A 24,719-nucleotide genomic window follows, 5' to 3' on the forward strand; every position below is an offset into this window, starting at 1 on the left:
TTTTAGGTATTATGATCCTTCTACACAGTGTCCTATTAAACCTTTGTATCATCACAATCATTTAGACAACACATTTTCTACTGACGTCGCCACTGAAGTCATTTCTCGTAGTTTGGGTGATTGTAATGCAGAAAAGGGAACTGAAATCATTTCGAAAGAGTTGGAAATAATTCTATGGAAGTTTGTTGTCCCGCCCTCCCCCCACAGAAAAAGGGAGCGAGGGCGCTTCCAGCCTCCCAGATCGGAGTCAGGGCAAAAAACTAACGCACAAGTTTCCTTTAACAGCGCTGCAAGGTCAGAGACGCAAGGTAGGCAACGTGATTTTTATGGATAAAAACAATAGATGTCAATGCACGATTTGATATATTGAGAGTTTTGATTTCCACATGTGAACATATAGGGACAGGTATTTAGATTGTATGTTCTGTGATCAATACTGTCATAGTTTTTAATCTTGTTTGATATTTACTTGAGATGTCATTTTTTATTTCCTAAATCTACTGTTCCTGGATATTATCATAACCCGACGGATGAAATAAGCGCTTTTAAATGTCCAGGGTATATGCTCTATTTGCTCGACTGTAAAGTCCAAATGTTGAAGTCGCCTCTATGGCTTGAGTCTTGTTTAACACGCTGAGAAATCATTTAGAAAATTGATCACCCCAAATGCTGCTGAAGTCCCCAAATCGACAGCTAGTTTGTGCACTTTCAAATAATCTTCCACACATATAGTCATTCTGTATTTCATTACCTGTCACTGGAATATTTAGGAAATGACGTTTCAGCTTGTTCGGGTTCAGGAATTAGTAGATACATGAAAACAGTGTTTTTCACGTGTCTATGTGCGTGCGCACATGGGTCACAGTGAGCAAAAAGGATAAAGGTCACTTTTAGGCTACTGGGATGGCTCACAGTCGCTGTTTTAACATTTTCATTCACAGAAAATAACCCTAAAGTCTTTAAAGGTACAACCAGATGTTTTATTCTCAAGCCATCAAATTTCATTATTACCTAGTGGCCTTTTTTTTTCCGTTCACTCTCTATGAATGTTGTAGACAAACACAGCATGGCAGTGGGCCATTTAAAGACTGCAAGTTCTGGTAAAATGATTTTGTACTGGCAGCACACAAAGACATCATTGATTCTGTAAACAGAGCTGCAGTGCACTTTGCTTGCTTTATGAAGAAAGACAGAGCTGCAGATGTTTATTTTGATGACCTCTAGATCATTGTGAAAGTGCCTTTTAATATAAATGCACTGCAGTGTTTTACTCAGCACATAGCCTGGAATTAGATTCCCTAATATTGGTGCACAATCAGGTATATGCATTTGAAATAACCAGTTTCCTGCATATCTTTTTTTTATTTTCTAAAAAGATCAGGCATTATAAGTCATACCTAGGTACTTTATGTTGCAGGAAGAGCTCCAAACTTCCAAGAATACAGACTGTTTCTATTGAAGGGAAAGTCAACTGTAAACATCTTATATCCTTTGCTCTCTGGAGCTGCTCCTCTTCTGGTGGTATTCCAAGGACATGCAGTTTGGGAAAAATGTAATAACAAAATAGTCTGTGCAAAGAGCGCCACTGAAATTGGTTAGAAACATTTAAGGAGGAAATGTCTTAAGACGAGTTTGTCATGCAGAACAATTCTGAGTTAATCTCTCATTTCTAACCAGAACTCTTCAGCATGAAATTTCACATACGGCTCTTACGATTGGCACAAGCAGCGAGGAGGAACAGGAAAAGTAAAATAGAAAACACCTGGTTCTCAATGTGTTTGCTGATTTGAAGTCACATCACCTACTCGCGGGATCATGCCTGTCACATTCTGCCTTTGTGCTGCCGCTCTGCACAGTATGACAGACAAAGCTTCAGAAATCTCATCAAATCCATTCATTTCTATACTTTATATGATTGTATTCATTACAATATGTCATATAATCTTATAACAGTACTTCTGCTAGTTTATCAGGGGCGTGTTATCCCTGCAAGAGCACGCTTTGTTGAAACAATTCATGTTCCTCCATTATAGGAAAAAATTAACAATGGACTCAAATGACTGTACAGTATTTGCTAAATATTTATAAGCAGTTCTCTGCGCAACACAATTAGTCAACTGTTTTTGTATGGCAAACTATAACATTGTCACAGAAGGGAGGTTATTGTTATTTCAGAATTGTTTTTTCAACAACTGGCCATTTTTGTTGGGTTATTTTTGTACATATTTCCCTCAGTCAATCTTACCTTTGGCCAAATTTCCATGTGCAATCAAATGTAAACCACAGCCTTCATCCCCTGTTGTGCCACAAGAGTAGGAAAGGAAAAAATGTACATTTGGCAGGTAGCCAAATTAAAGCGGACAGGTTATTAAGTTAACACATGTGATTTTGATAATAACTGTGAAAATAGGACACTGATTGTTATCAAGCTGCCAGACAACCTTTGAACTGTGAATATTTATATATAACACATATATCATTAACCACTGTTTACTTTCACAGGCTTAAAGACGCACACTTCTTTATCATCTGGACTCAAATCTAGCCTGAAGAGACGCTTACTTTTGAAGAAGTGGCTTAAAGTATTCATTTTTTTTGTTCTTTTTTTAAAAACCAAAATGAACATTCAGAGGGCAACATTGTTTTTATGTTGGATGGTTCTGTGCATGGACATCTGTCTATGCCAGAAAGAATGTACAGGGGTGGACTGTCAACCTCTGCAGGACTGCATCGGAACCTTTTTCAAGAAGGGGGCCTGCTGTCCCACCTGTAAACAAATGGGCTGCACCTGTGAGGGTTACCAGTACTATGACTGCGTCCAAGCTGGCTTCCATAAAGGGAAAGTCCCAGAGGGGGAATCTTACTTTGTGGATTTCGGAAGCACTGAATGCTCCTGTCCTGTGGGAGGAGGGAAGATAAGCTGTCATTTCATTCCATGCCCTGAAATTCCCCCAAACTGCATTGATGTTTCACAACCTGCAGACGGATGTCCGCAATGTCGGCAAATCGGCTGTACCCATGGCAACAAGAAGTATGAGGCGGGGCACTCATTTAAGATGGAGCGGTGTCAGGTTTGCCACTGTCCGAATGATGGTGGGAGGTTAATGTGTTCGCTGATTCCCGATTGTGACCCTCATAGTCCTAATAAGCCCGTGTGGGTAACGACCACTGAGAACAACAGCCCTTTGAGAGACAGCAGCAGACATGACAACCGACAAACGAGTCCTGTAGAACCATTTTCCAAGCTGGCACTGGGAAACACTTTACCACTGTACAAGCAGGACCCACCCAGTTTTGGCACAGGGGTTTATGACTCCGTACTGGCTGCAGGGTCGACGTCTTCCACCATCCAAGATCTGGCCCAACCACTGGAATCTACTACAGCACCGCCAGCTTTCCCAGAGTCAAGCTTCACTTCCTTCAGCTCTCGTGATGACAGGAGACATGAGCTGAGGGAGACGCATAAAGGCTCTGATTCACAGAGGAGCAGTGAGGCTGAGGTCACACAAAACATGGATCCAACCACTACAGGGGCTCAGAGCAACACAGCAACTTCGCTAACAACAACCACACAGAGAGTGACCACAGACCACCGCAGGCCGCAAGAGGAAGTTGGTGAAAAGACCGTTAGAAATAACAGTGGCAGAAACAGAGGGGAGGACACTTTAAGAGACACAGCAAACACCACACGTGCAAACAAAGGGGCCAGACATCACAAACATCAAGGCGTTCGCACGGGGAGTAATGGCAGCTTCCATTCTGCCGCTCATAAGGAAGAAGAGAATATGTCAGTGTCAGTGGAGCATGGGCAGCCGCCCGGTAAAAAGGAGCAGATCTCATCCCCCACAATACAGTTCAGTCCCACCAGCAGAGCGCCAGTCAGGATGAGGGAGGACGGAAAGCAGCCTGAAAGACAACCCCAAACCCTCTACAACTACCAGTCTCAGGATGTGGAGGGAGACACGGAAGGTACGCATTTAAGAGATTGAAGTTATCTTTAAAAGTATCCTAACTCTTCATGTCAAATACGTGATTGAAAGCAGCTGAATTGAAAAGAAATGTGATTCATCACAATACATCACAGTGTGATGATTTATATCCTAGTAATGATGATGTTAGGTTGTTACTATTTCAGAAGACATCTTCCTTTTCCTTCGCTCACATCCTGTCTTGTCTGAAGAGGAATTCATAATCATTCTATTAAAACTGGCAGTGGTCCAGGAAAAACAATGGAAAGTCTGTTTTCCCTGGATAGCATTTATCTACCTACTCAGAGGAGAAAATAACTACACTAAGTATCGGCTTATTTTCATTGCACAACTTGCATTCAAGTTGAGAGAATGCTGTATTTATTTCCCTAGAGGTCTGTAAGTAGTGAATAATACTAAGCCTGGTGCCATATTTACATGATCATGCTTCTAATATATCGGATAAATCCTTTAAGAGCAGCAGAAATTGCATTTTCTCTATCTTGTCCTGGTGAGAGCTCAGCTCCGAGGTCCTTTCTGCATCCTCCATGTGATTATCAGTTCTCAAACACATCAGCGCCCTTCAAGGCATATAGGCCGTGGCACTGTAGGAGAGAAAGCAGATGATGAAGTGATTACTAGGATGTCTAGAAGATGCGTTACACTGCACTGGAAATATAATCTTTTTTTTGTCCTATTCCAAAATATGATGTTAGGCTACATATATACAATAGATTTGAATAGATCTTAATCTTAATCTCATACTATGACATCATATAAACCTATTTTTTCAACCTTTATCTTTTATGAATGTAATTGAATGTAGTTCCATGAGTGTGATTAATGCACCTTCTGCCAAGGAAAACCTAATTACATCATAATTCCCCATTATCTATGGCGGTATGGCACAAGGTACTCTCACTATATTATAAGACTTTCCTATGAAGTAAGTAAACTAAATTAAATCAAAATGCATTAGCATTGTCATTTCGTCCCTCTAGTGACTGAATTAAAGAAAGGATTCTCAGAACTATTTCTTATTATTGGTGGGATGGTCCAGCAAAAACTGCAATCTGGAGCTGTGTAGTTAACCTTCTTTACAACACTATGATTGTTGTCGAGACCTGTCAGGTCTTTTCTTTCCTTTCAGCACCTGGCCTCCACAGGTATGTATAGTATATGCTGAACGTGTGAGGTGCTTCTGTGGGAGTGAACTCCAGAGGTACCTGTCAAGTTCATTTACCAGCTCACAGTTAGAGAGCATAGGTTAGAAATGGTCTGTTGCTGTTTGTCATGACACATTTTGTTGAGCAGTGCTACAGACTCAAGTATGAAATGCCAGTGAGCCAATATATCTTTTTCTTTTATTCATTCAGGGAAAAATGTATATTTCCTTTGACAGATTTTCCCCAACGTCCATAAGTGCCGTTAAGATAAAATCCTGCTATTCAATTGTGAATTATAGCTTCACGGAGTTGAAAGTTAAAGTAGGACGTGTTTTTCTCCTGGGATGAGGAGCTGAAAGAACCTGTCTGGCTGCTCAGCTTGCAGGATGGAATGACACTGTGCAGGTTCACTGGTGAAGGTCATTGGACTAAAGGAAGATTTCCAGAGCGGTGACATGTTATAACACAGACAGGAAAAACCCGGCTGATAAGGGCCTTGACTAATGCCTGTTATCAATGCCATTGGCAGAAGATTCCAAAGTTATTTGGAGAGGAAGAGAGAAAGCATGAATAACAAGAACACAACCATTTTTCCTGAAACACAAATGGTCTGCCTTTGCATTGGAACATGGCCCAAGACAAATGTTTTTTTTCATTCATGCAATAACTCTTACTCATTTGCCCTCCCTCTTTCCAACCAGACACAGTGTGTGCTCAGAAGGGGGATGGGGTGGTTCAGACTTTCTGATGCCTGGCCTGGACCTGGTATAGGATTTCTTGGGGGTTGTACCTGTGAGCGGCATAATACCCATGTGATGAATGAGACCACTGTTGTGGCTTGATTGCCAGACGCTGCTCACTGCTCCCTCATGAGCCGGTGTGATTACCCGTCTCCCGTGAGGCTGCTTGTTTCCCAATCTTCCCAGTAATCACCTCATCTGAAGCACACCTCCACACATTCTCCTCTCAGCAACTTCCCTTCTTACTTTACCAAGCACCAACCATAACATTGTACAACTACAATGTTAGACATGGATATATTTATAGAACTGTAGCATACAAAGCATCTGAGGTGAGGTGGAATAATTGAAGAAGGGTTTGTTTTATCAACAGTACTGTCACAACATGTGGGAGCGGGCTGAGCAAATGTGTGTAATTTTCCTTAGGATGAAAAGAAGGGTGAATTCCAGAGAGTTCATTCCTCCTGTGCCATTATTGTGAAGATCAGTTCTAAGAAGATAGCTCACTCTGGGTAATCTAGGGTGCCTTCCAGGTCATTTCCGGGAAATTTGGCGTTTCTCCCATCCGCAGCATGTCCTTATTGAAAAACCGCCTGATCCACATGTCACCCGTGCTTATAAATAATATAAAACATCTGCTTCAAATGCAGGAAACCACTCATAAAAGAGACCCACTGTCTAAGTAGAGAGACATTGGTGATAAATTACAACACAATAACAGATCTGCTTCTTTTACCCATCGTCAGTGACACACAGGCAGAGTGCAGATGCATACGGATGTTTTCAGACGCTGAATATGAAATACAATAAATCATATGCAATCTTACATTTACAATAACTCTTCATTGATAAAAACAATTTCTAATGCAGATCATAGCCACTTCTGCTGTGGCTCGTGAAACCAGCCAATTAGGTCATATTATTCCTCCGTTACTTTTGGCTATCACGTCCAAAATCAGGATTTAGATGGATTTCCTCCGGCAATAACTGAGCAAATGTCATGTGTTCTGGTTTGTGAACACACCTTGGAATATTTAAGGCATAATAAGGCAATGGGAAACAGGTTCTAATTACAAAACTGTCCAGAATGTTTGGTCAGAGGCGTGCAGTTGAATACACTTGACTAATTTAATATGCAAAAATAATCTCGAATGCTAATGTTGCCCAGCAGGAACTTTACAAAACATCTTGGGTGCGTGCATGCTTGGGTGTGTCAAAGACATGTGTGGCATCCTTAGTTAAATCAAGCTATAAGTCGCAGTAATTCAGCGCACCATTAGTAATAAGCCCTGGCAATATATTTCAGTGTTTCATTCAGGTCATCTAACCGCAAGGAGGTGTAATTGGGTTGGAAGTTACTCTATGAAGCCATCAAAGACTGAGGCAAGCCCTCAGGGCTCGCATCAACTAACTTTAACCCCGATTAAGACTACAAAAAGATGGATCACACAAATGTTGGCTCACAATCTGAGGGAGATTAAGACACAAGTCAATAATTGAAACCTGAACTTTGGAAATGAAGTCATAGTGACAGCAGGAGAGCCCTCCCTCTTATGTCACATCCAGCTGTTCTTGGACAGTGATTATGTGTTTCAAAAGACATGATATCTCTGTGAGCACTCATGTTGAAGGTGAGAAGAACATTGTGTCACACACACACACACACACACACACACACACACACACACACACAGACACAGACATACGTTTAAGCTTTCAGCATCAATCATCTAACATGTTCAACCACATGAGTTTGTGTGTCGTGAAACTTTGGCATGTGCACTTATTCACATTGGTGGTCGTGTTCTCTTCAGCCCACCTGTATTATAAATCACTGCCAAGTCCACAAAAGAAGAGACACACGAGCCTTGATTAGTGGCAGTGCACTGCTTTATGACACCTCCAGACATGTTGAGAGTTGCCCTCTTTGGTTGTTATTCTAGCTTCATATTTTCAAAGGGTGTGATGTCACTAGTTTTGGATTTGGACAAGAGCAAAGCATCTGGTGTTAATGCTAGTCTAATGGAAATATATAATGACAGACCTGGAACAGAGAGATGCTCCCTCTGCCACCTTTCAAGTGTGTATTTTGGATCTCTATTGTGAAAGCACAATAAATCAGCGTAGCTAATTATTGCACGGCCGATTGGAACAATTTGCAATGCAGTCTTAATTAGAAGGTCTGTCAAAGAGACAGGAAGAGACCTGGTTAGACACAGACTCAGATATAGCTCGGCTAAAACAGTTTATCAATGTTTTCATCCCAAGTAGTTATTTTGGTGAAACGCAATCTCCCTCCAAAGTCATTTCATCCACTAAATCCTTTGTAAACATGGTGATGAACTCTTATGTTTTTTAACTCTGTATACGTCCCACATTCTCGACGGACACATGGAGCAAATTTGTGTAACGTTCGAGGCGGTTGAACTGATTCCACCTTGAGAAAATGAATAGAAGGCAAAAGGAGGAGGAGGATGAATGATTATGTTCTCTGTCTTTTAATATACATTGACTCCGGTTCAAAGGGACTTGTTTAACTACATGGCTCGTACAAATACTGTAGTTATGTAGAGTCATTTTTCCTTTTAAGGTTGAGATTTTCTCCTTTCCAAACCTTTAAATTACGCACACTGCATCAGTCACTTGCTCTATTCTGAGTCTCGGTCTTATATGTGCAGGTAAATCAAGGAGGCATTTCAACAAAACTAAAGTGGATGTTGAAATGCTAGAATGACTTCAGGCAATGTCTGTGTTGAGTTTCATTTATTTAGAATTTGCAGAAAGAGTTTTTCTTGGTCTCTCCTCTGCGTGATCTGCACACCATTTAAGGCTCACGATGGGACAGAGAAAGCTGTGAGAGACCAATTAAAGCTTTTAGGAGATTGTTCACACCAACGCATCGGTTTGTTTGGTTAGAGCTAATTAGCAGATGTTATGCTAACATGCTATACTGTGTTGCTGAACATGGTTTACATTAAACTTGCACATGCTAGCATGTCAGTACAGCCTGGCAGACGCTAACACGGCTAGTCTTTTCTGTTGTTTTCCATATTGTATAAACAGCAAACATGATAATGAGTAATCATAAGTCCACTGGGGGGTTAGTGTCATCACATAAAACATAATAAGACATTTTACTGAACATGCTTCATTACATTTAAGATTGAAGATGGATTGGATTTAAATTAAAGTTCAAATACTCAATGGAAAAATAAATGTTGTGTTTGTCCTGCATGGTGTGACTTGACTGTGAAGACATCAGTACTGAGTTGAGTCTTCTACAGAAGTGCAGGAGCCACAAATCAAAGCTGGAATGCCAGTGCCCTGTTATTGAACGAACAAATATATTTTTCCTGTAAAGCGGATAATGTATTTTCGCTCTGTATTTTCCCTGACCCAGTTTGAACATGAAGTGCTAATGTGTTACTCTTTCCCTCTGCTCTAGCTCTGATTAGCCAGGATGTAACACAAAAGGAGAATTTTACTCGGAAGATAATTTTATAGCGTTTTTGGTTACATATGTGCTTCTCCCTGCCAATGAAAGTAAGAGCAGAGTCGAGGAGACTGAAAAGAAAAACACACATTGTACTTGCTATTCTCAGCGTGTTGTAACCAAAACCAACTCTAAATCTATTTCTGACACAAGTGTTTCCACCAAAGCTGACACTCACAGCATCTCACTGATGGTAAATGTTAACCATCCTCTTCCAGCTGAATGAACATTGTAACTATAATGTGCTGTCATTCATCTGAAACACTGCCTGCATGGAGTGGGATAAAGCTAGAACTGTTTGTGTTTCATTATAGTGTCTGCCAAGGAGCTAGTGAAGACCTGCTGCGAAACAGGGGAGAAATGGGCTTCAGCTAATGGTCACTGCAACAACATGGAGCCACCCACAAAAGATAGGCACTTCATCTGCTGGTAAGGCCATCATTAAACGCCCGCTCGCATCATTTAGCTTAATTCTTACAATTAAATACAACACATTGTAAATCATGTTAAATAGTCTTCTCTGGAAAGGTACTTTGCACTTCATTTGACTTATTAACAAGTTGAGCTTGAAGATATATTAGTAAACTGACATAATTTGAACGTGAAAAGACATAATGCCAAAGAAATGTTCATATTTTGTCATAATGGGGTGTTTTCTTGCTGGATCAATCACATTTACGTGAATGACCCTCAGAGCTTTGACTGGAAGCAAATGATTAAGATCTACATTACATTACAAACGCAGTTCAGAGAGCACTCGTGGAGAGAACAGCCAACTCACACATTTTTGCAGTAGGGCAGCAGCAGATGCAGTCCAAGCACTTAAACGGTCCTTTCTCCTTTGTGCTTTTCTCTGCCAGGACTTCCCAACATCAGTGTTGCCGAGGTTCCCTCAGAGAAAGTTGGTGTTTGGCTGGAATTCATGCAGCCAGAGCAGGAAATATGTGTCAAGAGGATGCCAACAATAAATGTGGAATCGATTCCTATAAGGCAAGCATGGATGACTACATACCCCCGGCAAAGGGCAAACACAGTTCACTGGGTTCACAGTCAAACTTAATGACATTGTATATTTCAAATTAAGCCTAATACAGTCTGAATAAGCAATTGATGAATTCATTAGTCACAGCAGAATTGAAAACACGTGTAGATGGTTCTAGTCTGCACTAAGAGTCTCTCTGCAGTGTATGAGCAACTTTATTCCAGATATCTCCAATGAGCATAACTGATGTGGTGCCAATTACTCAGTTACTTTATTTAATTTAGACAAAATGATTTAGGGCCAATTGCAACTGGAGATTCTCACATTCCTACAGCTTCAAAGCAGACCTGAAATGTCAGATGTTAATTGTTTTGCCTCTCTGAAATTGTGGAAACACGGACTGATAATTGATGTTGTAAAACAGTAGCAGCGGTAGACACAAGGCTATTATGGCGGTCAATGAGGGTCAAGTCACAGTGACTGTGTAACTATATCGTGTTCCAGATTACTAGAGCTACTCATTTGCCCTCTGACCTGTGTGTTGAAGGATACTTACTCACCTGCTCAGAGGCCCTTGAGAAGCATGGGGCCATTATCGACTCTATGCTGCAGTACTGCTGTTAAATATTGGTTTTCACCACCTTTCTGTGGGACCCCTGTAGATTTAGTAATATTATGCCATCTACAAGCACAGGACATCACAGCGGCCATTACTTCAGTTTTATGTTTCACTGCCCCCATGCACCCTTAAGTGGTGGTCTTGCTGAGAGCTACAGGGAAGACTGTGAGCAAGAGGAGAGGCGCCCCAAATTCATGCTTGTAACTATCAAAGGTAATTTCAACAAGGTTAAGAATCTACAGACGCGCTCAATTTCTGGATGCCTATGAGATCGTGATTACGTTATTCGATCCCATATACACTCAACAATTGAGCCAAGATAGCATTTATTAGTTTCTAACTCTGGGAAAGTGGGAAAAACTGTGCAATTCTGCAAAACTACTGTATCTTTGAACTATTTAAAACTAATGCACACACACACACATTTAGGCTTTTCTATGTGATCTGCTTTTGATAACGAATGTAATATTCTTTCACTCCCATTCACTGAGCCTTCCCTGAAACTGTTCGGAGCACCTCCTGGGGAGCCCAGCCTCCCACTTTGAAAACCTCTGCAAGAGTAAAAGTTAAGGGAAGTAATCACAATTCATCCGGAGGGAGATATGAATATATGAACTAACTGTCTTGGTAAACCATCCAATATAGGTTGAGCCATTGCACTGCACAGAAAAAAACTTCCTGATAATAAAGTGACAATCTAAAGCCTTATGGTGGCGCTAGTGGAGATGCCATCCTTAAAGCCGTGCTAAGTATGCCCAAAAACAAACATGGAATACCGTATAGACCACTGAGTGTAGTATTTTTCATAAAATGTACAGCAGCAGCGGCTCTAAACACCTACGCGATCCACATGTGTAAAGACTGACTGTGTGACCTTCAGGAGTGCTGTGACTGCTGCTCTCTGGGGCTGCAGTTCCGCCGTGAGGGGCATCGCTGTGAAGCCCACCAGTACCTGGGCTTCCACTGCAGACACGTCTTTCTAACCTGCTGCGAGGGGGAGGAGGGCACGGCTGGGAATCAAGGCGGCCGGCACTCTGTCAGAGAGAGTCCCGCTCTCGACTCCACTCCACAACCAAAAAAAGGTACAGTCAACAGCAAGTGAATGCATGTCATGCTCCACTGGTGCACTACAAGGGGAAAGTAATTTAACCCAAAGACAATCAATTTGAAAAAGTGAGCATTGTAGTAAGATCCCCCAACCCTGCTGGAAAATGTCACGGCCTCACGGAACAAAGTGTAGTTGCCCAGTTCACCCCTGTGCTGTAACTCTTAGAGATATAGTGCCTGTCTGCCTGCCTGGTAGTATTCTTGCACTGAGTTGGCTGCTACAAGGTTTGGTTTGAAGCTCTGCCTTGTGGTCATGGGTGATCAGGTGCTTTTCATTAGGATGTTTTTCTCTTGTTAGTTAGTTCAATCAGGAGAGACTTATTTCTGAAGGAATGAACATTTATTGACATGTGCACAACATTAGAAATGTGAGTAGTCTTAGATCCTATCGTGATATGATATGTTTTAGACACTGGGGTCTAGACACTGGTGGTGATGGTGATGGGATGAAGAGAAGGCTGAAGACTGGCCTGAAATCACAGCTGACGGAGGAGGAGAACAGATTTAAAGTTTGAAAGCAGCGACATGATTGGCTGTTAGAGATCGTAGCAAAATCTAGTTTTAGCTAAAAGAGTGTTCGCTCATAACCAGCTGATTATAACCAGCTGATTATAACCAGCTGATTATAACCAGCTGATTATAACCAGCTGATTATAACCAGCTGATTATAAGCAGCTGGAGGAGTGCGAGAGAGATAATTGAGAACGAATGAAGCACAAAGGTAGTCTTCGTGATTGAACTTACGCTGAGCATCATTTAATATTTATTTCCACGTCATGACATTATATCCAGCCCATTTCGGATTCGCTGTATGTGAAACATCAGAAATACAGCAAGACATCCTCCGGTAACACAAAGTTATCAATCAAGAACATTATATATACATCTATGTGATACTTCTACTGTAACTTTTTCTAAGAGCCCATCTAAGGAAACCCTTTTATGGATATGAATAATGTGATTGTCATTATCTTGTGCTGTAGTATCTGACAGCCGGTACCCTAAAGAGGCTTTCTCCATCGGGGAGGAGCGGGATGGGGAGAATGCAGTGGAGGGTCCTGTTGAGGTGGAGGACATGGATGAGTGCCTGATATATGAGGGTAACATCTGCCACCACAGATGTGTCAACACGCGAGGCTCTTACCGCTGCGAGTGCTTCCCTGGATACGTGCTGCAAGAGGACACTATCACTTGTGCACAAGGTAAAGAGAAGACCACCAATCATCACACAGCGCTAGCAGACATTTCCAGTGATGTTAGTACACAGGAAAGCGACTCTCTGTGCCATTTGCTCTTTAAAATATGACTTACAGTCCGCTTTCCTCTCAGGAAGACCCCATTTGTAGTAATTTGTCCACACATTGACGGTGTATTATTTTCCAGGTCTCTTTGAGTTCCTTCCTGCCTGCGAGCCCTGATACTGCTTAATAATAGTTATTTTAATCAAACACTGACATCCCTTTCCTGAACTGACAGCAATGCTCAACTAATCACCTCTCTGCTGCTGTCGAAAAGCTTTTTAGCTGAAGAAAAAAACTATTTTGCTATTTGAAAATCGTTCTTTGCACAAACTCAAAGGTCCGCCCAGATGTACAGTTTGGACGTTTTTCAGGTAATGTTGTCTGCAGTGTACCAGACTTTAATCAACAGTAGCTTTCACCAACACAAGCCTGTCTCAACAGGATACTAATGCCAGAGCTCTCAGCAAATTACAGTGAGGGATGGGGCTCAATAATAAAACCAAATGTTTGTCTGCAGGCAATGTTTTTTCCTGTCTCACCTTCACTGCTATTACAACTTTCATCTGCAGCCTCATATTGTTGGATGAAGATGGTAGGAGTTACACACGGTTTAAGCCTCTAACTAAGACTGCAGTAGATTGAGAGGTTGAATTCTTGATTACAGTGCAATTCGTCGCTCCTGTGATGACATTATTCATGTTTCTGCAGAGACGGTGGGCGAGGAGAATAGACTGAAGGAGGATAACAGAATGGCAGTGGAGCCCACTTCACCGCTTCCGCCCCCCACCCAGCCCCCTGTCCCACTCGACCCCTGTGAAGGTTAGAAACGTAGAGCTTAATGAGGGGAGAGGGAGCTGCAGGCCTGACAGCTCACAACAAGCACTTTCATTCATCCTTACGTCTTAATGGGAGACTGGAACATGCGTCTTGATGCAGTGGAATAAGTTTAGAGGAGAAGACCCGCACAGGCTGCTATAGATTGACATGTTTTTATGTCAAACTCGCCCTTTCCATGAAATGTAATTGTGTTACAAATGTCAAACACATGCAGTGAGATGGTATCAAAATGTCTGCTTTCAGCCTCGGACACTCATTCTCACACATTCTCCTTATCATAATCTGTGAAGGGTCACATTTTGTTTGTCTCTTTTGGTTTCCATGACACCAGGGTGGAGACCTACCACACTGTGGGCCAAAAGTAGGAAATACAATATGACCAGGTCAGGGATCAACCTGGAAAAAAGGAAATGAGCGAATGGCAATACAGTAAATAATGCTCTGTCCCCCACCCAGAGCCACAAAGCTCTCCTCTGTTTCACCTTAAATACTGTTGTGTGGTAGTAGTAGCACAGTATATTTCTTTTAACCTCACTATACGGTATTATTTCCAGGGAACGGCCCATGTCAGCAACACTGCACCTCAGTGGGCGGAACGCCACAATGCTCCTGTCTCCCAGGATTCTCCCTCATGGCTGATGGACGCTCCTGTGAGGGTAAGGAAATATTGTTATAATGCTGAAAACATTTTCTCACACCAGGGTAGCATGTGGAAATATTGTGCAATGATAGAAGTGAAAAATGGCTTCGCAATTTCAGCCCTCATTATACTTTTTCAGCTTGAGGATTTTGGTTCCAGTTGAGGAGGGTTTATTGGCAAGACTGCCTGCCACTGATTTGCCTTTTTGCAGAGGAGAGACAGCCCTAATCCACTTCACTTTTAGCATCACACTGCAGACCAAAGAAATAATAAAAATAGAAATGGGAGACGTCCTTTTTTTTATCTTGTTCCTGAACTGAGTTTCTACCAGTGGCATCATTCCAACTGTCCAACCTTTTATCTCTATGTGAAGGTGTTTTTTTTTATCATGAGACATAAGATACTGCTCTATGTGTCTAAGCTGTCATCTTTAAGTTAACCCAAAACCACTGGTCTGTTTCCTGCTTGACAGCCGCAAACTGTGGCAGTGACACAAAGAGTAGCTCAGTATGGTGACAAATTTCTCATTGTGTCGATGTTATACCCACTGGCCTTGCTCCTAATCTCTCTCCCAGAGGAGGGTCCAACCTGTCCCTTCAATGTGCTTCTAACTGCTGACTGCTACACACAAACCACAGCTCAGAGTTTCTTGCACATCTCCTTTTCCACTTTTTCTATATCAGCCAGCATCTTGTCATTATGTATTCTCTTTCTTCACACTGACACATTTGTCTTTTATTCTTTTTTTTTGAAACATCCAGACATAAATGAGTGTTTGTCCGCGAGTGCCTGCCAGTTGGATGAGCGCTGCAGGAATACTGCAGGGAGTTATGTCTGTCAGAGACCGATCACCTGTCCCCCGGGATACCAGATCAACAACGACATTTGTGAAGGTACACCAAACCTTATCAGCATCAAAGCACTCGCTTCCACCCACAGTGAATATGTTGTAATATGTACCAGCAGGAGAGTATTACTGCAGGTTCACAATGTAAGGAAAGCACATTGTTCAGGCAAACAATCGCTTGTACCACCCTTGGGAATATGTTTTGAAGTTTTATTAAAGTTCTTCACGCGTCCAATGAAGGGATCATATCATTTCACATCTGAGCTCACAGACAAGGGGGAATAATAAGAAAGATTACTCCAGAGAGCTATTTCCATAGTATTTGCTTGCTGTTAACCTTCAGTATGTAGAGCTGCCTGACTTCTGGGTGGCACCCAACTTTGAGATGTAATAGTAAACCTCCCAATACGTCTCATTATTTCCATACATGAATCATAAATTGTGCCTGTGCAGAGGTCTCCTTCATAAACCAGAAGCAGTGTTCAGGAAGATGAGTTTTAGTGCCGTTTGCCACTGCAGCTGTGTTTCCGTGGACTCGGGGAAGGAGACTCAGCTAATCTGCAGCTCCTTGTGAACTTAAAGAATGTTCAATCAGCCACAATGAGCATTTAACAAGAAAGTTTGTTTAAGGTTAACCCTCCAAACAGCTGCCGCTTCCTACTACCTATTCCCTATTCATGGATTACTAAGAGACTGTAATGAAACGTTGCTTTTTGCAAAGTCACCGCGCAGGGAGAAACTGAATTGTCTCCCTCTCCCTTCTCCAAACAGACTGACTCAGTTAAGACAATGAATTAATTGTGCAATCAATATTCACTGTCTTCCTAACTCAGTGTGTTTCATTTTTAACACCAGATGACTCATTTTGCGCCAAGAATTACACAAGTCAGTGCAATTTAAGATCATGCCAGTGGCTCTGTGAGGCTGTACATGCTGTAAATCATAATGCTAAACTGCTGATGTTTAGCAGGTGTAATGTTGAAGGCTGATGGGAATGTTATTATGTTTTAGTTAGAGGATCCCTAAAGTTATTACAATTCATCCTTGAGGGAAGATGAATCTGTCCAACGGGCTGAGATGTGTCACTCAGAATCACTTCTCAACCTCATGGTGGTGCTAGAGGAACAGTCAGGGGATTACAAAAGTCATTAGGATTCATTGTCTGAGAATCACAAATCCCTGCAATTGCATAGCAATGCATTCAATAGTTGGATATTTTTTATCTGGACCGGCCAAACTTATTCTGGAGATAATAATATCTTGCATGTCCCATGTAGTGACTGTACCACAATCCTGTAAATAAAGGCAGAGAAAACAGTAAAAGAAACGACCAAGGACTCAAATGTCAACAGGAGGTCATGGCCAGTATATCACACATTTATCCCGCTTCCTGGTTTTCTCTCTCTGTCTCCGTCGGTGTCGGGCTCACTCAGCTCCTGCCGACTCCGCCAGGCTTGTGACAGGAGCAAGATGCTCAATCACTATCTGCTGTTTAGAGACATACCCTACATCAGCAGGGCTGCTTACTAGAACTGTTTTAGGTCTCTCTACAGCAATTACAGTGGTAAACTCCTGCAAGCCTGCTTGAAAATATAAGACATTCATGCATTATGCAGACACACACACACACACACACACACACACACACACACACACACACACACACACACGCACGCACCACATTTTGTGTTCCTTTGAGATTGTTATTTCCCTCCAGCTTTGGTTCATTCTACGGCTACAGATGTGGAAGGCTGATTGACAGGAGGTAACTCTCTCAGTAGACAGGTGTTAGAGGACTCTTGGGGAATCTATACTGCTAGATTCATTCGCACACTGCACAAGAGGACTACTGCATGTTACTTCTGCAGGTTTGACTCATTAGATGTAGTCATCAAGCGGAAATAATTCAGGCCATTTTGGTTATAACACGAGTGATTAACATAGAGTTGTAATACAATTATTTTACTCTTGATTCAACTCTTGAGTATTGACAGGGAACACGTTATGATTGATGAAGAGCAGTAAAAGTGAGAACCTGTACAATCTGCCATTTAACCACACTGCCATCCAGTGGTGAAATATGGCGTTACATGTATGTATCTCGTAGCATGCACTGTAGTCAACACATTATTCGACTGAAACTAATAAGCGTGTGGTTTGTGCTTTATTTGCAATTAATAATTCATTCAGACCTCATAAGCTATTTCATTCTTCTTCTTCCTTTAGATATCAATGAGTGTGTGCAACTGAGCCATAACTGTGGGCTCGGCTTTGAGTGTGTGAATACCGAGGGCTCGTTCAGGTGCAACGCCAAACCTCGATGTCCTGTGGGCTTTAACCAGGACGCACAGGGCAACTGTATAGGTAAGGAACGGTAATTCAGTATAAATATGTGGAACTGTATAAGGGTCTTCAGCCTTGTTTTACATAACAGTCAGTGTTGTTTTTGTTTTTTAGAGATTCCCAATATTGTTCCAAAGCACAAGTGAGTGAATAAGGCCAAGCACAAAATGTCCCCACAGGTGAATCATAGTCCACGAAGACACACGGTCGTACGCCATGCAGGTGAATCAGCACGGCTGCAGTGACAGAGGGGTTAAATACCACACAGACAGGAGATCAGACAGGTTGCTGTTAGGGGCTGCAGAGGGGTGGATAAAAGCCAATCCTCTGTCCTCCTCCAGTACGAACTGATGCTGTGGAATTAGCCCCCAGGGGCAGGAACTGGGGCATGTCGAGGCAGCCGACGCCCCTGTAGAAAGGAGTGTAAAAGTAATGCTCTGAGAAATGAGAAAATCGAGAAAATGTCAGACACACACACAACAAAGTTATCCGAAGGAATGCAACTGTGTGATGTGTGTTTGCTTTGATATCACATTGGGGGCTAAAGAGCTGCCCTCTGGTCTCTCATTCCCTGCGTCTGTGCCTTTGGGTCTTCACTCTTTATCTGTCTTTCTTCATCTTCATCCCCCTCCTTCTGTCTCTCTCGCTCTCCCTGTAACAGACATTGATGAGTGTGGCGCTTCGGCCCAGCCATGTAGCCTGGGATTTAACTGCATCAACACAGCGGGATCCTACATGTGCCAGAGGAAGATCATATGTAGCCGTGGCTATCATGGCAGTCCTGATGGATCCAGATGTATTGGTATGATTTGTCAATGTCACACACAAAGAGTACATGTGAAGATTTTATTTACACACTTGAGGACATATGTGATTCAGGCAAGAAAGGTTAAATTACGAAGAATGTGTGACACACTAAGCATTAAGTGGTAGCTTAATGTCCTTTTTCTATTGATTTTCCATCTTTTCACCATTCATGTGCTCGTAGATGTGGACGAGTGTCAGAGCAGTCTGCATCGATGTGGAGAGGGCCAGCTGTGCCACAATCTGCCTGGTTCCTATCGTTGTGAATGCCAAACAGGCTATCAGTATGACTCATTCAGGAGGCTGTGTGTAGGTATGTTGGACATCACCATCATGCAGAAGAAGTACACATGCTACATTCTGCACATAAAAGAAAAAAGAAAAGAAAAGTGACGCTAACTCCCCTGTCTCTCAGTTTCCTGCTCATTTTGTTCTCTCCTTCCTTTCTCTTCGCCCTTGATAAACTACTGTATAGCCATCCCTCTTCTTTGTCTGCCTACTCTGCTGCTCCTGTTTATTATTCTGCGGTGGGAGAGCTGCTGCTGTTTCCCAGGCTCTGCTGCTCCTGCAGTAGCCACTGGAACGATCACGTCTCCTGCTGCAGAGGACTCTGTTCTGCCCCTGCTGCTGCTCCTGCTCCCTCTGTTTGTGATTCACTGTGTTGTGACTCTCATAATAATGGACTCTGCTCAAGTGTTTAGACTATCAGCAGGCAGCTGGTCCCCTCACATCACACTCTCGTTGACATGCACCGAAACACGCACAGGCATGCGTGCAGGGCAACAAACCCGCTCACACTCGGCTGCACGGGTGCCATTGCACACATGGGCGCAAACACACAAATGCAATACACACTTACAGGGGTACGATGACACTGCTTCTTCCTCTCAGATGTAAATGAGTGCTGGCGCTACCCAGGCCGCCTGTGTGCCCAGACCTGCGAGAACACCCCAGGCTCCTATGAATGCTCGTGTACCTCTGGCTTCCGCTTATCCGGCGATGGCAAGACCTGTGAAGGTGTGTGCGTATTAACATCTGCCTATCTGGGTGTGAAAGAGTGTGTGTATTAATGTGTACTTGTCGGTGCATGTGATTGTTTTTGTGAATCTGCGCATGAAAATATATGTGTGTGTGTGTGTGTGTGTGTGTGTGTGTGTGTGTTGGTGTGTGTGTGTGTATTGGTGTGCCAGGTTTGTGTGTGCGTGTGATTCCTTGACTGAGATGATATCAGTGGTGGCCACTGTACAGCATATTGCTGAAAAGCGATGAGGGGTGTTTCAGTGTTACACTGTATATCATGCCATGCCTTAAAGCACAAAACAGTAAAACATAATTGGCTTAATAACAACATCGTTTTTATATGTTAGGATAAAAACATTGAAAATCCTTTGATCAAGTGAATTGTGACAGTAATGAGCTCTAACCATTAATCTCCAGATGTGAATGAGTGTTTGGCCAGCCCATGCAGTCAGGAGTGTGCCAACATCTATGGTTCCTACCAGTGTTACTGCAGACAGGGCTACTTCCTCAGGGAGGATGGGAACACCTGTGAAGGTGGGGCACACTATCGCACATCACTAATACCACATTTATACCAAACGTATGCTGGGACAAGTTCATGAATCAATTTCACATGGTTTACTTCATCCTCGTCGTCAAGACATCGACGAGTGCGCCCAGAGCATCGGCCACCTGTGTACCTACAAGTGTGTGAATGTTCCTGGCAGTTACCAGTGTGCCTGTCCTGAATATGGATACACCATGTCTTCGAATGGACGCTCTTGCAGAGGTGAATACCCCCTTAAAAAACTACACCAACAAGATTCATGCACTCACTGTAGCTGCAGCTGTGTACGTCATTGAGCTCTGCTCATAAATAGATTTTTTAAAAGTGGCTTTGCACCCATTTAACTCTACATAGAGTGTATAGTAATGGCTATGCTCAGATAAATATAATTGGTGCTTTTACAGTAGTTCAGTAATTACACAGGCTGTAAAACTTTATTGCCCTAAAAATCTTGTCTCGCTAATTTGAATTTTTTACTTGAGCAGTCCCCACCCTCCCTCCCTCCACCGCCCTCCCCTACAAGGACTAGTTTGTGTCTTACATGTTTCAGCAATGAGGATTTTACTCAAAGCTCAATTGAGCTGTGACTAACGCATTTCCTCGTCTCCAGGCAGTAAACCAGCCCTTGTGCATTAACTGTGTGTCTTAGATATCGATGAGTGTGCCACAGGGGCCCATAACTGCTCTCTAGCTGAGACCTGCTACAACATCCAAGGAGCGTACCGCTGCCTTTCTCTCGACTGTCCACCAAACTACCGCAAAGTGTCCGACACGTAAGTAATGAAATCAGTTTCAAACCCGTCTCAGTCTTTAATAAAAATAAAAAGCCTCAACTTGCCTTTCCTGTGTCCCGTGTAGGCGCTGTGAGAGGATCAGCTGTCCTAACTACCTGGAGTGTCAAAACTCTCCTCTGAGAATCACCTACTATTACCTCAGCTTCCAGTCCAACATTGTCATCCCTGCTCAGATCTTCCGCATCGGACCCTCCCCCGCCTACTCGGGAGACAACGTTATCGTCAGCATCACGCAGGGAAATGAGGAAAACTACTTCAGCACCCGGAAGCTGAATGCTTACACGGGCGCCGTGTACTTAAATCGACAGGCTGAGGCTCAGAGGGATTTCGCAATTAACGTGGAGATGAAGCTTTGGAGACAGGGGACGTTCACCACGTTCCAGGCCAAGATGTTCGTTTTCATCACAGCCAACTCACTCTAACAGTTAGAGATGTGCTGTGTCCACTATGAACCTTTTCACTATTTAACAATGTCATAAAGTATACCACTGTCTGTCATGATTGGTTTGAGTAGTTCATCCCGCGTGCAGTTGAAGTTAATATTAAAACATTGCTGTTAGCGTGGTGAAGAAAGAAACAAGTTTGCTTTGCGTCTGTTTTCACTGCAACTGCATAAAAACCCTGTAATGTCAAACTATCTCGGTTTTGTTTCTCTCACTAGAATTGCTCGTGTACATGTCCTTATGTTCCACGACTTTAAAGACCTTTGTTAAACACATTCCAACTTTTCAAAAACTCATTAAAATCTGAATCCAAAATAACATCGGAGACACAAAGATATTTATTATACCACCCAAATTAAACGAGTTCCTTTTTGTTTTGATTATTATTCCAGATGTGAGTGAAGCATAGATGTGATAGCCATCTCTTTTCTTCATACTGACAGACTTGTATGCCAGTGTTCTGCTCACATCATCCTGTTATCAGATGATGATGTGTAGTTTGATAAACCTGTGTTGAAAGCAGAAGAAATTGTTTTGTAAGAGTTTTCATCATAGTGCCTAAATAACTCTTTTATTTTTACCCTGCGCTGCTGTTTTTGTTTTGTCTTCAAAGTATTTCATATTATATAGTTTTATGTTACTCTAAAAGGTGTATTTTTGTATCCCTGTCACATTAAGGATGGTTGTATCATATTTTTTAATGCTAGATTTAAAGTTGCAAAGTATTGTAGTAAAACATTAAAAAGAAATACTAATGTGGTTTGGCGAGTATTGGCTAATTTGATTTATTAGGAGGAAAATTATTTGTAATTTTCACTTGAAAGACTTGTTTAATGCACCAATTCTTTCTCATTTACCGTATATAGTGAACATTATTTCTCAGTGAAGTTGTTAAAGTATATAATCCACTCATGTCAGGACATGTCACACAGTAAATACATGCCTATTTACATACCTGTTCACACCTTGCTAGTGAACTCAACATGAGCGTCATCTATCAACACACGCCTGTTTGACACGCACACTTTTTATGAACGCTAATAAAAGCAATGATCATGTATGATATCTGAAATAAAATAATAATAGTCTTCTTATATGTATTTAAAAAGTCTCATAGGCTCTCCACAGATCAACTCTTATTTTTCTGTAGGTTGCATCATAGAAAGAGTTACACTCCCACCTACAGGACGAATGCAGTTCTACACCCTAAAGTTCTGGCTACCAGAGGCAACAGTAGTGTCTTAAAAAACATTCCCAAAGGTGCACCGAAGTATTACTAGTTGTGAGGTTTGAGCAAATTAAAGAAATGTTACAAACAAACGAGTTCATATGATTTTCTTTTTCTTCTCCTTTAAGCTGCACAATAATCTGCCCCTTCTCGGAGTTCAGTGAACCTGCAGGACCTGCTGTAATCATCGGAAAGGGTGTGTTTGTCTGTGTGACAGCTGTATTAATGCATGTTGCACATCCAAAAAGAGCTGCTCGCCAGTTTTCTGGTCTCTGAGATGAGTTATACTATCAAAGGTCATTTCAACAAAAGAGATTTCTGCACTTATTTTAGTCCCTTTCTCCTCATTTGGTGATAACAGCACGTCACTCTCAAAATGAGTCAAGGAAGCTTGAAGACGTTCCTCCTGACCTAACTCATAATAATAGCTAAGTGTGTATGACTGACTCAAGCCTTCAAACACACCCAGTGACTGAGATGCCACTCTTGGTATGTACAGTTCATAACGAGCCCTAGAGCTGTGATTGATGTCTCTTTCCTCTAATTAGCTTTATCTGCTCTTCAAGATTAGGTGGTGCTGTGTTTCAGGGACAGTGAATCATACATCCCAGACAGGGGAAGATACACACATCTATTATGGGTTTAGGGACACTGACAGGAAGTTTTGAAATGTCCTGAATAAAGGAAGAGGGGGCTGTTAGAAAGTTGTGAGACTTGATAGTTACAGAGGAGACAGAGATATAGAGCTGCAAAGTCACTGCATTAAAGCTCAGTAGACCTGCATTCTCAGTGTTAGCCAAAATATGTTTGGTGACTAGTTTTCAAAAATATCTACTGATACCAACTCCTATTAAACAAATCTTCTACTCAACGTTACACTTCATTAAACCTCTACTCCACCACAAATGTTGTAATATTTACTCCAGTACATTTATTTGATAACTTAAATTACTTTGAAAATTCAGATTAAGTACCAAAAGTAAAAGTACTCATTATGGAGAATTATTATATATTTCAGAATAATATATATTATATTATTGGATGATAATTGTTGATGCATTAATGTGTTCATTACTTTAATGTTGCAGCTGGTAGAAGAGGAGTTTTTTATTTATTTGTTTTTATTATATATGTATATATATATATATATATATATATATATATATATATATATATATATATATATATATATATATATATATATATATATACACTGCGGGGTAGATTGTGAATTTTAATAATAATTAATAATTAATAATAATTAAAGTTTATCTTAACCTAAAATATTAATGATTGATTATATATTTTTATTATTAAAGTAGCTATTGATGCTAATCATTTTGTACTATTACTTAAGTATCATTTTAAATGCATAACTTTTACATTTCACAGAGTATTTCCACACTATTGTACTCCTATCTTTTACTAAAGTAAAAGATAGGAGTAGGCTACTTCTTCGCCCTCTGAATAGGAAATCTAAAACAATTAAGTCATTTAGATGTAGTTACATGTTATCTCCAGATGGGGCGCAACACACTCACCAGAATCCCAGCAGTGAACGTCCTGGAGACTGTTTCTGTCTAGTGTTTGAAGCTCCAGTGAGTGAAGCACGTGTTTCTTTTCTAGTTGTTGTTAGCCACTGAGAGAAGAGATTAAACCTCTATAATTACTGTTTAAGTTCAGACACTTTTCATTAAAAAAACAATGGGAGTTATGAGAATGTTGTCTAATGTTTCCAAGTACTTTGGTGCATAGTATAGCTGTGTCCCAGAATTAAGTTACGAACATTATGTTCTACAAATAATGCTAATTGCTAAGCTATTGGCTGGCTTTGACTAGTGGAACAGCAAATAGCATGATGAAGTGCTAACCGTAAAGCTAAATATAATGCTAGAGTTTG

The 24,719-nt window shown here is 41.6% G+C and overlaps 1 protein-coding gene across 1 annotated transcript; it reads left to right on the forward strand.

The window, feature by feature from the left end:
* Positions 1 to 229: 229 nt before the first annotated feature.
* Positions 230 to 22,351, forward strand: LOC115011374 (fibulin-2-like). Its single transcript, XM_029436511.1, has 17 exons — positions 230 to 308; positions 2,503 to 3,969; positions 9,682 to 9,796; positions 10,228 to 10,357; positions 11,849 to 12,050; positions 13,059 to 13,277; positions 14,025 to 14,135; positions 14,708 to 14,809; positions 15,555 to 15,686; positions 17,867 to 18,004; positions 18,645 to 18,785; positions 18,972 to 19,100; positions 19,679 to 19,804; positions 20,225 to 20,341; positions 20,448 to 20,576; positions 21,004 to 21,127; positions 21,213 to 22,351. The coding sequence occupies exons 2-17, from the start codon at positions 2,619 to 2,621 to the stop codon at positions 21,568 to 21,570; spliced, it is 3,624 nt and encodes a 1,207-aa protein (XP_029292371.1). The 5' UTR covers positions 230 to 308; positions 2,503 to 2,618; the 3' UTR covers positions 21,571 to 22,351.
* Positions 22,352 to 24,719: the final 2,368 nt, after the last annotated feature.

Source organism: Cottoperca gobio, chromosome 7, assembly GCF_900634415.1.
Source record: "Cottoperca gobio chromosome 7, fCotGob3.1, whole genome shotgun sequence".
Classification (NCBI taxonomy): Eukaryota; Metazoa; Chordata; class Actinopteri; order Perciformes; family Bovichtidae; genus Cottoperca; species Cottoperca gobio.